We start from the raw sequence: 14,346 nt of genomic DNA, 5'->3' as shown, positions 1-14,346 counted from the left end.
TAAGAAAGACGGAAACGATGTATCACTGCTCTTTACAAATGCGCGGAGCATTCTTAACAAACGTGTCGCGTTATCATCAGCCATAGATTCATGCACTGCTGATTTAATTGTTATAACTGAGACCTGGCTCTCTGCTAAGATAAAGGATTCCGAAATATTCCAATGTGAAAAGAATTACTATTTATACCGCTGGGACCGTGACGTCCGACCTAGGGGCGGTGTACTTATTGCTGTTAGTGACATGTTCGCATCCTCAGCTGTTACAGTCGTATCGTCTTTGGAACTTGTTTGTGTAAGTGTATCTATTGCAAATCGTGAATTTATTTTCTGTGCATTGTACCGTCCTCCAGCTGCCTCATCTTCTTTTTGTAACCATCTTTATGACGTCCTTAATAGCCTTGTTATCAGGTTTCCCAATTCGCCTCTGTTTATATTAGGCGACTTCAACTTTCCCACAATACTATGGAGCAATGATTCCACTACCGTAAAAAATATCTCATTGGAATGTATGCAATTCCTTAATCTTTGTGCTGACTTTAACCTTACTCAACTCGTTCATGAGCCGACTTGTACAACCGCAACATCTTCCAGTATTCTTGACCTACTATTTACTACAATTCCAGAGTTAGTTTCTGACTTAACTTACCTCCCAGGATTAAGTGACCATTCATTGATTCACTTTACCTTAAAAACATGACACAGAAATGCGAAAAAATACAAAATAATACGGGACTATAACAGAGCTGATACAAGTTCAATAATAGCTGAGTTAGAATTATTTACAGAAGGCTATGTCAGCAACTTCACCAAACATTCCATAGAAGAAAACTGGACCATGTATAAAGAAAAGATTCTACATCTCGTTGAACAATATATTCCGAAAAAGAAAATCATCTACAATTCCCGGTCACCATGGTTCAACTCTTCGTTAAAGCACTTATCAAATAAAAAGAAAAGAATGTTCCGTCGTGCAAAGCGAACTAACAATACTGATCATTGGGCAGCACATCAGCGAGTTCATAAAGAATATACTGGTGCGATTCAGTGCGCATAAGATTCTTTTCTTAACAACACCCTGCCATCGGTACTTCGAACAAACCCTCACAAATTTTGGAGCATTGTCAGTCGTTCAATAACTAGGCTGATACAGTTATCTGATAGCGATGACACTATCCTTCCTCTTAGCCAGTCTTGCACAGTCTTAAACAACGCATTTGTTTCCGTCTTCAATACAGCTGCTCCTGCATTATTACCCCATTTACCTGACCAAAACTTTCCCCCTATGGACCCCATTGTTATAGATTGGGTTGGCGTTACCAAGCTCATTGACAATCTGAAGATATCCTCTTCCGCTGGTGCTGACCTACTTAACTCGAAGATACTAAAAATAACCAGAGTGTACTCAGCAATCATACTCTCACAACTTCTTGAACAATCGTTACGGTGTTCCACATTACCCAGCGACTGGAAGGTGAGGAAGGTGGTCCCTATCTTCAAATCGGGTAATGCTCATTCAGCAGATAACTATCGTCCGATCTCACTGACTAGCATACCATGCAAAATGATAGAACACATCATACATTCGCAGCTAATTGAATTTTTGGAGAACAATTCTTTTTTAAATATTTCTCAACATGGATTTAGGAAAATGCTTTCGTGTGAGACCCAACTACAAACGTTTACTAATGATCTGTTTATAGCTACTGACCTCGGTTTCAATATAGACTGCATTTTTCTCGATTTTGCAAAGGCATTTGACTCAGTACCTCATGACTTACTCCTTTTCAAACTTAGTAAACTTAATATCGACACTAGCGTATTTAACTGGATTAAAGACTTTCTTTCAAACCGTACTCAATATGTAACTGTTAACAATTATTCTTCTGCTCTTTCTTCTGTTACGTCCGGCGTACCACAGGGGTCTGTACTGGGCCCTTTGTTTCTTGTTTATATAAATGATCTTCCTGACAGTATTGTTTTTTCATCAATTAAGCTTTTTGCAGATGACTGCGTAATTTACAACAAAATAACAAATTTATCTGATTCACTAAATATCCAAAAAAATCTCAATCAATTATCTCTGTGGTGCGACAAATGGCTTATGCAATTAAACATTAATAAATGTAAAACCATGAGAATAACCCGGCGCCCTCACAGTACAAACCACAGTTATTACCTTAAAGGGGCCCCCTTGAATCCCGTTAACTCCTACAAGTACCTTGGCATTAATATTACTGAAGACCTATCCTGGAACATGCACGTTGATTACGTAACCCGCAATGCTAACCACACTCTTGGCTACTTGCGCCAAAACTTTTACAAAGCGCCGTCTTCCTTAAAATTAATTCTTTATAAAACTTTAGTCTGTCCAAAACTAGAATATGCATCCAGCATCTGGGACCCCAGTCAATCCATACTAATCGCTTCCCTTGAATCTATTCAGAATCGCGCAGCCCGGTTTATTCTATCAAATTATTCCCGCTACGCTTCTGTATCCACTATGAAGAACACACTAAACCTGCCTGATCTGTCTTTACGTCGTAAATTTCTTCGTCTCTGCCTCTTTCACAAAATCTATCATCAAAATGAAGTGTTAAAAAGCTGTCTTTTTCTTCAACCGAAGCACATTTCATCGCGTGTAGACCACAAGTTCAAGCTTCGTGTGCCATTTTGCCGAACCAACTTATATAATTATTCTTTCATTCCAAAAACCAGCACAGAATGGAACCACCTTCCTGCATCCATCGCTGCCATTATCGACACTAAGTTCAGAAGTGCCATTGAAGATTACTTATTTTGTTAACTTTTGTTTTCATAAATTGTATTATTGCACACTTGTATATGTATTACCCACTCCTTTCTGTAATGCCCTCGGGCTCTGAAAGTATTCGTAATAAATAAATAAATAAATAAATAAATAAATAAATAAAAAGCAGGAAGATACCTATAAAGAAAGTGGTCAAGGGAGACACATTCTCTCCAGTGCTATTCACTGCGTGCTTGGAAGAAGTATTCAAGCTATTAAACTGGGAAGATGTAGGAGTAAAGATCGACGGTGAATATCTCGGCAACTTTCGGTTTGCCGATGACATTGATCTATTCAGCAACAGTGCAGACGAGTTACAACAAATGATTGAGGACGTTAACAGAGAGAGTGTAAGAGTGGGATTGAAGAATAATATGCAGAAGACAAAGATAATCATGAATAGCCGGGCAAAGGAACAAGAGTTCAGGGTCACCAGTCGGCCTCTAGAGTCTGTGAAGGAGTACATTTACCTAGGTCAATTAATCACAGGGAACCCTGATCATGAGAAGGAAATTCACAGAACAAAAATGGGTTGGATCGCATATGGCATACATTGTCAGCTCCTGACTGGAAGCTTACCATTATCATTGAAAAGGAAGGTGTACAATCGGTGCAGTTTACCAGTGCTTACATATGGGGCAGAGGCTTGGAGACTGACAAGGAAGCTTGAGAACAAGTTAAGGACTGCGCAAAGAGCGATTGAACGATGATTACTAGGCGTAACGTTAAGAGACAGAAAGAGGGCAGTTTGGATCAGAGAGCAAATGGGTATAGCCACTATTCTAATTGACATTAAGAGAAAAAAATGGAGCTGTGCTGGTCATGTAATGCGCAGGTTAGATAATCGTTGGACCATTAGGCTTACAGAATGGGTACCAAGAGAAGGAAAATGCAATGTAGGACGACAGAAGACTAGGTGGAGCAATAAAATTAGGAAATTTTCGGGCGCTAGTTGGAATCGCTTGGCGCAGGACAGGGGTAATTGGTGATCGCAGTGAGAGACCTTCGTCCTGCAGTGGACATAAAACAGGATGATAATGATGATGATGGCACAAATTGACAGGTCCATGAAAAAAAGTAAAAAAAAAAGAAGAAAGAAAGAAACTGCTTTCATTTTTGCAGGTTCATGTGAGACATCATCTAAGAAATAGGTGCAAATCTGCATTTCAACACTTTGGGTGTGCGATGCAGCAGTTTGAAACAGGGTATCGAACCAGAACGGAACCAAAAACTAGAAAAAAAAAAACATTTTTGCTTGAACCGGAAGTGAACTGAAACATCAAGTCGAAAAAAAAAAAAAAAGAAATAAGTTTTCAGTTCAGGTTGGCCACCTTTTCTGGAGCTTTTCATTCACGCAGTGATTGCATTTGTGGCTCAACTATGCTGTACCTCATTTGTAAATAGACAGCATTTTCCCATGAATTTAAAAGTAGCTGCGCCATAAGTAAGGTTGTGTTAATGCGACAATATTTGCATTGCATCTGGCACACGGACCCGCCCGGCTGTGATGAGCGCAACGTACCTGAGACTGTGGAGCACACATACTTGTGGCTTGTCCCCAGTACGACTGGGAACAACAGGCATTGATCTCTTTGTTAGCGCCATTTGACAACAGGCTGTTTTGAGAAAAAGTGATACTGGGCCATTGAACGGACATGTCAATGAAGCTAGCCATCAAGGCTCTCTTAGAATATGTGGTTAACACAAGCCTAGATTCAAGGCTGTGAAGAGGCCCTTCGAACACGAGCGTTTATATAGCTATTGCCTGCCCCCCTCATCATTGCTCCTCAGTCCCCTATTTTTCCCTTTCCCCCTGAGCAGGGTGGAGGACTCTGTGTTTTCTCAGTATATTCTCCTCTCTCGCTCAATGAAGCTTTGCTTCACATGAATTCCAGCATCAGTGTTGGGTCTGCGTAGTTATTGTGTAACTACGTGTGGCTTGAAGATCAACAGGTGTAATTTTTCACTGCATATTAGCAGCAGCGTTAAGTTATTGTACAAAATAAATTTATGCTGTTTTCCTGTACTCTGCAGTTATGCAAATGAACTTGAACTGGTTCGAACCAGCTTAAACAGTTATTTTTTTGCCCTGCAGTTGAACCCAAACTGAACTGTTTCGGTTCAACTGGTACGAAAACATTTTGTTTCGATGCATTTATGAAAGCGTTAACAAATGACTTGCACACTCATTCTAATGATGTTCAATTTTGCACGCTTACCACCTAAACCTGCCTATGCTGGGTGGGTACTGGGTGCAGGTGCAACGTGGCAACCGTTGTTGCCGCCAACAGTTGGCGTCCCCCAAAAAGCATGCTTCGAGATTACGCGTTGCTCATAACAGTATTTGTGTTGCTCGGCTTATGATGTCTCCTCATAGGTAAAGGGGCAGTGGTTCTCAAGGAAATAATAGTGTGAGGCTTTAGATGGTGCAAATGCAATACACAGTTCTACCTCGTCTAAAGGCTTGCTTTTATTGTTTCTGCAGACAGGAAGCTTTCGTTTATTGTCGCTGATACACAGCACAATTTTTACATTTTATTAATGGGTACAATTGTGTCTATACAGAAAAGACGTTATAAACAAAATATTTAATAATGTTTTCCGTTTTTTTGCAACATGACTTGGGTGAAACTGATGCATTGATGCAAAGAAAATTACCAGTAGCAATGGATTAATTGTGACTGGCTCATTTTTTTTCGTATTTTTATTCTTTATTCATCAATTACCCCGCAGCGCCCAAAGGCATTACAGCAGGGGGGTTACAACGTATGACTGTATTCATGAGCAAACTCGCCACAATAGCTCACTTATACCTGCAGCCTGTTTACGAGTGCTTTAGCATGACTTCATTATATTTCAGTGCCATGAATACAATGATCAGCTGGTAAGCGATCTCAAGGAGAAAGGTGAGTGTCCTAGTCATGTAGGATTGCAACCTGAGCATGTGTCAGAACTTAGATCCATAAAGTCAATATGCATCAAGCTGGAGCACAGTTTTCATCAGAAAAGGGTGCATACAAAAAAAGGAAAGAATTGCGAGTCATGAGGTTACAATGTGCAACTATATACTAACTTGAATGATGCAAGTAATGGCTTACAAGCATAAGCAATGGCAGCTTCTTGCAGCAGTTCATTGTGCCAGGCATGACTGCCGATAGAGCAGCCCTACGGTTGCCATGGCAACTTTCAGGCACAGATGACTACACTGAGGCTGGTCACAGAAGGGCTGCTGCCCACTACGAAGTTGGACACCATGGAAGTCATGCTCAAGAGGCACCATTGGTGGCTTTAAATTTGAGATGAAGGACCACATGACAGTAAGGAAAGCAAATCTCACACCTGCACTATTCCCTTCACTAAGTACGGATTTACAAAAGAAAGAGAGAAGGCCACTGCACACATCATCATCACAACAACAGTGTCATGTTTATGGAAAGAGATGCCAAAGTTATTTTCGTCAGTTCTAGTGGATTCACTGCTCTTTTGGAGTGACTATTTAGCATCATTTTATCCACTGCTGCTCTTCTCACCTATTTTAATATCACAAACCATGTCAAAATTCTGTGCTTCTAGATATGTGCTTTGTAAACATAAGGGTTTAATGTATGCAAAAAATGCTTGCAAGCTTGCCAGGGGCTGTATTTTTGGCTGGTCACTTTCAAAGATACTGTTCTATGTTCATGATGGCCATTCCATCTGCGGGCTCTGCCAGTGAGCACCCACTAAAAGCAATATCCCTGAAAGTGAGGAATCGATGATACCATTCCTGGCTCTTTTGTAAAATAAAACCTATGAAAGAGGCACCATAAATAAGAAGCCATTCAACAAGAGCTAACTGTCCAAATTCAACAAGCATTACATATTTCACAACCTTTACAAGAGCATTTCTTGCTTAGATTCAAGGCTTACAGACACAGAAAATAGGATTTATAAGTTATGCTTTCTTATTTCTCCATTAATGTAAACATTAAAAATTCACTTCCTGCCTTTTTCTATGAAACCAAACTACAAAAATAATGTGCTTTGGAAACAGATTATTGTCCCAAAGTTTATAGTTTGAGAACTTGGAATGCACTGAAGCTGAAGTTACTGTGTTATATAGCCGAACCCATTTATAATGATATATTGCTTATAATGGCTGCACTTCAGTGCACATACAATTTTCCGAACCTCCCTGTGGAAACTGCTTCCAGATATAATGAACGCTTTTTAAATCACCGCACTGCTATTACGAACGCTTCGAACTAGGCCACAATCAAGAGAGGGCACACACTAAGTGCCATACCAGGGAGGAAGCGCGACCAAAACTGGGCGCACGGCAGCATGCGCCCCCCTCCAGTCCAACAGCGACTAGGATATACAGCCTTTGAGATGAGCGAGCGACACCCTCGCGCGGACATCGCCCCGGTGGAATACTGGATGCCATGACGGCATCACTCTAGTTTTTGCGCAATTGTCCATGCGGCACCATATTCATTACGCCTCTTTTGTAATGACCATCTACGTCTTTCCACCATGAGAGTGGCTGCTCAAGCTTTCCTGTCGACGTGGCCAGAGTCAGCAAGAACGCTGCACCGCACAATGTTGCAGAGGATCAGCGATTGCTGCACCGTTATCAATTAATTCACGGTTCGGCAGCACGTCATTTACGTATTGCCATTTGCTGATAATGGTCAGTGGTGACATTTTACCTTGCGAGCATAGCGAAAGATGAAAATGAACGCAGAGCGCAACGTGAGAAGAAAAGCGTAGTGCCGCGCAAGACTTGCGACGACCGCCACGAGATGGCGCCAGAGGAGTGCGCCGTCGGTGCAGTCGTCTGTTCACCAATGGCATGCAGCATGTAGCACTGCATGAGTGGACATCTGTCTGCCTGTCAGCAGCGGCTGCTGTGAATCGTGCCCATGCCCCACGTGCCACCCATGTGCTGCGTGTTGCAATCTCCCGATAAGCGAGGCGGTCGCGTCCCACTTCGCTCCGTTTGCAACGTGCCGCACAAGACAAATTGTCTGCACCAGCCAATATATCGAGAAATGAAAAAGAGTACAGAGCTGCACTCAAATTTCGCCTTAGGGAGTATTGTAATTGTCGGTGAATTTTCGTTGCCTGAAGCGACATAGACAACATAATTTTACAGTGTCAGGCTCAATCCCATCGCTCGTGATCCGTTGTCAAGATTGGAGTCCGGCATGAATTCGAAGGTAGCTGGCCCATGCCGTCGTCCAACTTATGCACGCTGAGGAGGTTGATGAAGGGAAGGACAGCATCTCATCGAGAAGGAGGAATATGGGTTTATTTACAGTATTTATATCAGTCTAACTTGACTGCTTGAGAAAGTACATCAGTCTAACATGACTGCTTGAGAAAAATGTCTCAGTCCAACATGACTGCTTAAGAGAAGTGTGTCGAGCATCCGCACAACAGCAGTTTTTAAACACTCGGTCCTCCCGCGATACAAAGTGGTGCGAACGTTCGTTTAGTCATCGCAAACTAGCCGCCTCTCCACAGGACGGTTTACACACACACATGCACAAACACACGTGTTTACAGTCCGAAACCGACACCACACGAATTTCATAGAACTCAGAGCCGTTCCGGGTTGCGCATTGTCTTGCGTCTTGGTCGGTGCGTGGGAAGGAGCGCAAAACGGCATTCCCGCGGCAACTCGCGCACCCGTAGCAGATCAGGTCCGCGTTGGGGAGTTTGGTAACAATAGTTGGCCCGCCGAACTCATTCCGTCACAACGGCGATGAGGCTAGAGGTTGGTGGCGGTTTCAGCACAAAGCCTGCTTCATCGAACGCATCCTAGCTGAAGCGACGGAGAGTGGAGAATGCGCGTATAGTTCTCCGACACAAAGTCGATTTAGTCACGCTGTGGCTAGAGGTTGGCGGCGACTCTCCCGGAATGTTGCCGCCATAGTCGTAACTGGGTGGCAAACTTGCACTGCAGCTGGCCGTTCTTAACAACGGTTCTTGTGTGGCTGACACGTAGTCGTAATGCAGAGACCATGATGTCCGAGACCTTCGCAGAATGGCGGCATGTCGCAGTAGTTTCTGAAGTTTGTGCTTTCAGCCAACTAGAATGCTTCGCTCTCGTGTGCAGAATAGTCATGTCCTGCTGGCAGTAAAATATATCACAAGCTCTCAAATAAAAAATTGGTGCTGCGCTTGCAGTTTCGAAATGACAGGTGATCGGAACTGGGCGCTGTTTTGAAAGAGCTACATAGTGGCGACACATTTCATTCATTAAATGTACGTTTCTGATGGAAATGTGCAGCTAGGTGCAGGAACGCACTGGGAAGAAAAATGACACTGAAAATCTGGTTTTCAGATCAAAGTGCTGTCCAATTGTAACTGCTGATGCCAGCTTCAGTGCTGTTAATTTTTGAGCATTTTTAAAAGCAAGTTCATATATATATATATATATATATATATATATATATATATATATATATATATATATATATATATATATATATATATAATGAGCTACTGATATAACGGCCACTTTTTGTGGAACTATCGAGTTCGTTATAAATGGGTTCGGCTGTACATCATTGTGTAAGATTTAAAATTAAACTTCTCTTAAAAGTAGATGTCTGAAGTAAGACCGGTTAGAACAAACATTTCACTATAGATTAAATACCTTATTCACAATAGAAAGAAAACGGAGTGTCTAGTTCCTCATTATTTTGCACATTGTATTGGTAATTTTGTTAGCGGAAGTAAAGCTAAGCCCAGCATTTATCAAAACAGAAGGCAGCACATATCAGGCCAAATTGTGTAGCATTATGTAGCATTAAAGTGTGCAGCATTATGTAAAATCGACCATCTTTTTTCTTACCTTCTTAAAGAGACACTAAAGGCAAATAGCAAGTCAAGCTAAAGGGATGCTTTAGTGCTCAAGAATCTCTAAGGCATCAATATTATTGCGCCCGGAACCTTAGTAATTGAGAAATTGAGATAAATGCAGGACACGATTAGACTCCCCCAGGACATTCAGACAAAGGCACTCCTCATTTATAATCTGTCACTAGTACTCAACCACTTGTTATTAAAACATCATTGTATTGCATTATAAGATGAAAGAAAACGCTACTTGTCCAGTTCTAATTAATTTTTAGAAAGGTGAACTAATTGTATTTACCCTTGACAACGAATGCAGGCAGACGAAATGTTTAGTTTTCACTCAACTCTGCACTGCCGTGCTTTCGCGTTTCAGTAGTTTCATTATTGTGCAGTGCTGCGCTGGTTTCGCTGGCTCAGAAAACTCGCACAAACTGCAAGTAGCAGAGAATGCAATGTTCATGTGATGTCCCGGGATGCCCGAGCTGTCCATGCCACTTGACCAAAAGCAGCTGCAGCGGTGAATCCATCGCTCTGTCATGCATTTGCATTTCGTGCAAAAAACTATACCGCCGTCTGTCAGGCGCCGTTTTACTCACCGACGGCAGCAAAGTGTGGTGATGGAGTATGCAACGTCACCGCTCCCCAGTTGGGTGGCAGCAGACTTGAATTGTGATAAAGCTATTTGGGTCATTCAGATGAGATTTTCTCATAAATTAAGTCTTTTCTTGGCATGGAACAAGCATTACGACATCTCTGGAGTTATATTTAAACCGTCCACATCGACTTAATATTTGCCTTTAGTGTTCCTTTAAGAACAGTTTGTGAAATGAACCATATTACAATCGGATTACATACTGTAGTTAGATTTGTACTACACAGTTTAAAACACAAGATGCATAAAACTTCATCAACAAGCAGCAATTATGTGTGTGCATCACCTATTCCAGTTCGGACCAAGATTGGTCCCTTCGCCACGCCCGAGTACATTCACCACGCCCAGGCACTGCCCAAGACCCGGTCGGGGAAGATCATGCGTCGCGTGCTGCGTCAAGTTGCCCGGAATAACCGTAATTTCGGGGATCTCAGCACCCTGGCAGATGAAAGCGTCGTGGAAGCCCTCTTTAAGACACGGCCGCCCGTAGCCTAGACCAGCTTACCCCGGCTTACGTTGTTGTAAGAGTGTGCAGTGATCCAGAATGCAAACTAATGGTCAGACCAGAAGCCCATTCCCCTTTGTGCCACGGCTCACGATTACAGTGGTAAAAGATGCTTGAGCTATTTTTCACTTGATCCTAACTTGTAAGCAACAGCGCAAGGCTTAGTTTAGCAACTGATACCTGTTAAAATGGACAACAGCTAATTTATTGTGGAAAGCTAACGCAATACATTATGCAGTGCGAGTTGTTGTCCATTTAGGAATGCTTGAATGGTACAGGTGCACACACGACGTCTGCCGTCATGGGAAAGCTACTTATGAAAAAGTTGGGTTGCTGTTGACGCTAGCAGTTCTCCCAAGTGGCACAGTAGGTGCTGGCTACCATTGTGTGCGGTGCCCAAATTGTCTTAGACTGACGTACTGCAAGCACTGCTACAATGCACAGTAAAAACAATTGCAATGCAGGGGCACTTGTTTCTACATATGGCCCAACTTTTACTAGTGATGCCAGCCACAGCCAAGGAGTGTTGTTATCCAGGCAAAAGAATTGGGCTGTCTCGCCACATCATGTTCGACAGGCTAGCTTGCATTCTGGGTCACTTGAAAGCCGCTGCATGGAATGTCAGATATGTGCACAGTGCATTTATCTAGCTGAGAATCTACTTAAGCTTACAACTGCTGTTGTTTAGTGATACACCTTTACGTGTTACATTGGCAGGAGGTCATGCACCTTTATCACTGTTTTATTCTCAGGCACACTGTTTTTTTTTTTTTTTGCATTTCTTTTGTATCCTTAGGACTGACATGACCTCAAGCAGGTGACCTCTTGCCCACATCAGGGTTGTGGTTTAGCGAAGAACTTTGAAGTTTTAAGGATGTTGTTGCTTCTTCAGAGTTTACTGTTGCCCGGTGCAATATTTGTGAAAGACAAACAAACTCTTTCGAGCTGTATGTGATCGTACACACTAGTCGTTGAAACAGTGGCATGTGAAGATTCTTTGTGACCAGATTCCTAGTCCCGTGTGTTGCCTGAAAAAGCTCCGTTCATGTTGTCACCATGCTCCCAATCATTGTTTGGCTGAATGGCCTGAAACACTTTCATTTCCTCTCATTCTGAAACTCGTATATGACAGCATAGAAAGGTAGTCTGTCAACAATTTCAACTGGCATCAGTCACCGACTTGATTGTGGACCAGAAAAAAGTATTTGTTTAGTTGTTTTTCAGCAGTCACACAGCCCCATCCTTTTGTGAGCCATTGTTCTTCTTCCTCACCATGTGTCAACCCCATTACACATGTAAGGCCAAGAATTGCATTTGAGTGGGCATTGTGATGGCACTTTGCACACTGATGGTGCTCTACAAGGACAATCAAATGCTTTTGCCATTCCAGGAACACAGACATGCAACTACAACTGTGCAGAGTTCGCGATAGAGAAGGTGCTTGTGGATACTCTACCTCTAGCAGCCCCAAGCACAGAGGCTGGAAATATCACTGAAGCCTGTCTTCAGATACGATTTTCAGGGTTTAATCGGTGCATTGGTCCAGAGAGCCATTATCGAGAAACTGTACAGTATGGTCACCTCCTCTCCTAGTGGCATGTCTGTGTTCCATGGAGCCTTTTGAATGCCTCAACTGCATCAGACAATCAGTCTAGGCTGTTAAACTTTTCTTGTTCGCAGTGTTCAAGCTTGTTGCATAGTTATGTAGAAAGTATCCAGCCACCCACCCGCATAGGTTGGCCTGGCATGTAATGGAGTCGCCATGTTTTTGTGAAAGGTCGCGCTGTAACCATAGGACAGCTTCGCAGAGTATACTGCAGCTGCAGATCCCTCCCATGCAGCACTGTGTCAAATTAACTCAACTGTTCTGCGTGCAGCATGCTTGCAGTGCTTTTAACGCTATGGCAGCCAGACACATTCCAGTCATTCAAGTGCAGTCTGCACTACGGAGACAAGGTTTTCAGCAAAAATCTTGCAGCCATTTTTTTTTAACTGTGCTTTTTAATATAGTTGATGTGTATACGTTGCATCATAGACCTTTTCATGAGGAGCTTGATATGGTTGGTGCCATATGTAAGGCTGGACTGTGGCATGCAGCTGCTGGCTGCTCTAGAATAGGCCAAAGGGAGCAGGTGCTCAAGGCTCCCACATGTGAGTGTTACAGTCCAACAAGCAGGTGTCGTATAAAAAGGTAAACATCTTATGGTATCTTTGGCTTGTCGTATTGGAGCGCTCTAGACTGATTTTGCGGCCAGCAATTATCTTTGTTTGCCTAAAAGAGAGAGAGCAGCTTGCATTTGGCTGGTTCTTTTTGATAATTCTTCTCCCACGTAGAGCGATCTCAGGCACTCTGAGCCCTGTCGTTGAAGCAGTCGTCGAGGCTACGATCGTATCCCGTCATGTGATCAAAACACAGTGTCGTAGCATTGTTGCTGCTGACGATGCTCCACTGACCAAAGGCTGCTCAATGCATGCTGACATCTCAACAAACAGTGCTCGTCCCATCAGCGCATACACTGTTCTTCTTGGCAGTATCGAAAGCTTTGGCTAGGCTTCCACACAAAATCAGATTTTTGTGGTAGTCACGTGGTTGCACCTCTGCCATTTCCTCCTCTGACGGTGAGTCGCGCTTTCGTGTGCTTGTCCTCCGGCTCTGAGTTCAAGGAACGCCGGATCTGTCTAACTCTGAATCGGAGGACGGACGCATCTGGCTGAAGACACCATTGGTAGTAATCCTGGTACTGATATTTGAAGCACTCCGTGCACACTTGAATTTCAGGGTGCATGAGGCTGCGAGGGAACCTGCTTCATTCTTCACTCCCGCAGCTTAGGCAAGCTTTGCTGGCAATACTGTGCAAAAGTGCATTTTCACACATACATGCAAAGCACACTGTTATGGCCATCTGTATATTGCTTGCCATCTGTAGCATGGGGATCAAGATCTGTGGTCTTAAACAAACTTCATGGTCAACACATCAAAGTGCACATTGCACACAGCCAGTTGTATTTGGTGAATTGATGCATCACAATGCATTGTTTACAGCTTTGACTGCTCGCTGAATGGAGGCAGTGTGCTGTGGAGTGATCAACAGTGCAGTGAATGTTGTTACTTTGCAGCTTGTTTGTTATGCATACAATGCATGGCCCTGTAGGCAAAAGTGCAATAAATGTTCCAGCAAGCTATGTGCCTCGTTCATTACTACTACTCATTACGACACTACTCAAATTAGTGTCATTGATAAAGGTCCTAACTCGCTTTTAAAATGAATTTTTATATTTGTTTTAGGTATTTTTGTTAAGTGCGCAGTCGTTTCACCGAAGTACAGGTGTTACTGTTTATTTATTTTATTTATTTGGTACCAGCATCGCTGATAAGCATTCCAGCAGGAAGGACACTCGCATTTGCAATTTACAAGAAATGATGCCCTTAATGCATGAAAAAAGTCTCAACTTTGAAACATTAACATGCGGCGACAAAGCATTCCATTCACAAACTGTTCCCAAAAAATGAATAGCGGGGTACGTCACCTTTAA

At 42.8% G+C, this 14,346-nt stretch overlaps 1 protein-coding gene across 4 annotated transcripts in view; it reads left to right on the top strand.

Annotated features, from left to right (window-relative positions):
* The window catches only part of AcCoAS (acetyl coenzyme A synthase), a 94,532-nt gene extending 80,537 nt beyond the window's left edge, over positions 1-13,995 (top strand). For 3 of the 4 annotated variants that reach the window (XM_075669929.1, XM_075669928.1, XM_075669925.1), the window contains 2 exons: positions 5,667-5,712; positions 10,603-13,995. In XM_075669929.1, coding sequence (XP_075526044.1) covers positions 5,667-5,712; positions 10,603-10,802 — 246 coding nt within the window. In that variant the 3' untranslated portion in view covers positions 10,803-13,995. The remainder of the gene's footprint in view (positions 1-5,666; positions 5,713-10,602) is intronic. The other variant, XM_075669926.1, reaches the window with a different exon arrangement.
* The last annotated feature ends 351 nt before the right edge of the window (positions 13,996-14,346 follow it).

This window comes from Dermacentor variabilis, chromosome 9 (genome assembly GCF_050947875.1).
Source record: "Dermacentor variabilis isolate Ectoservices chromosome 9, ASM5094787v1, whole genome shotgun sequence".
NCBI classification, from domain to species: Eukaryota; Metazoa; Arthropoda; class Arachnida; order Ixodida; family Ixodidae; genus Dermacentor; species Dermacentor variabilis.
This window is presented reverse-complemented; position numbering and strand designations above follow the sequence as displayed.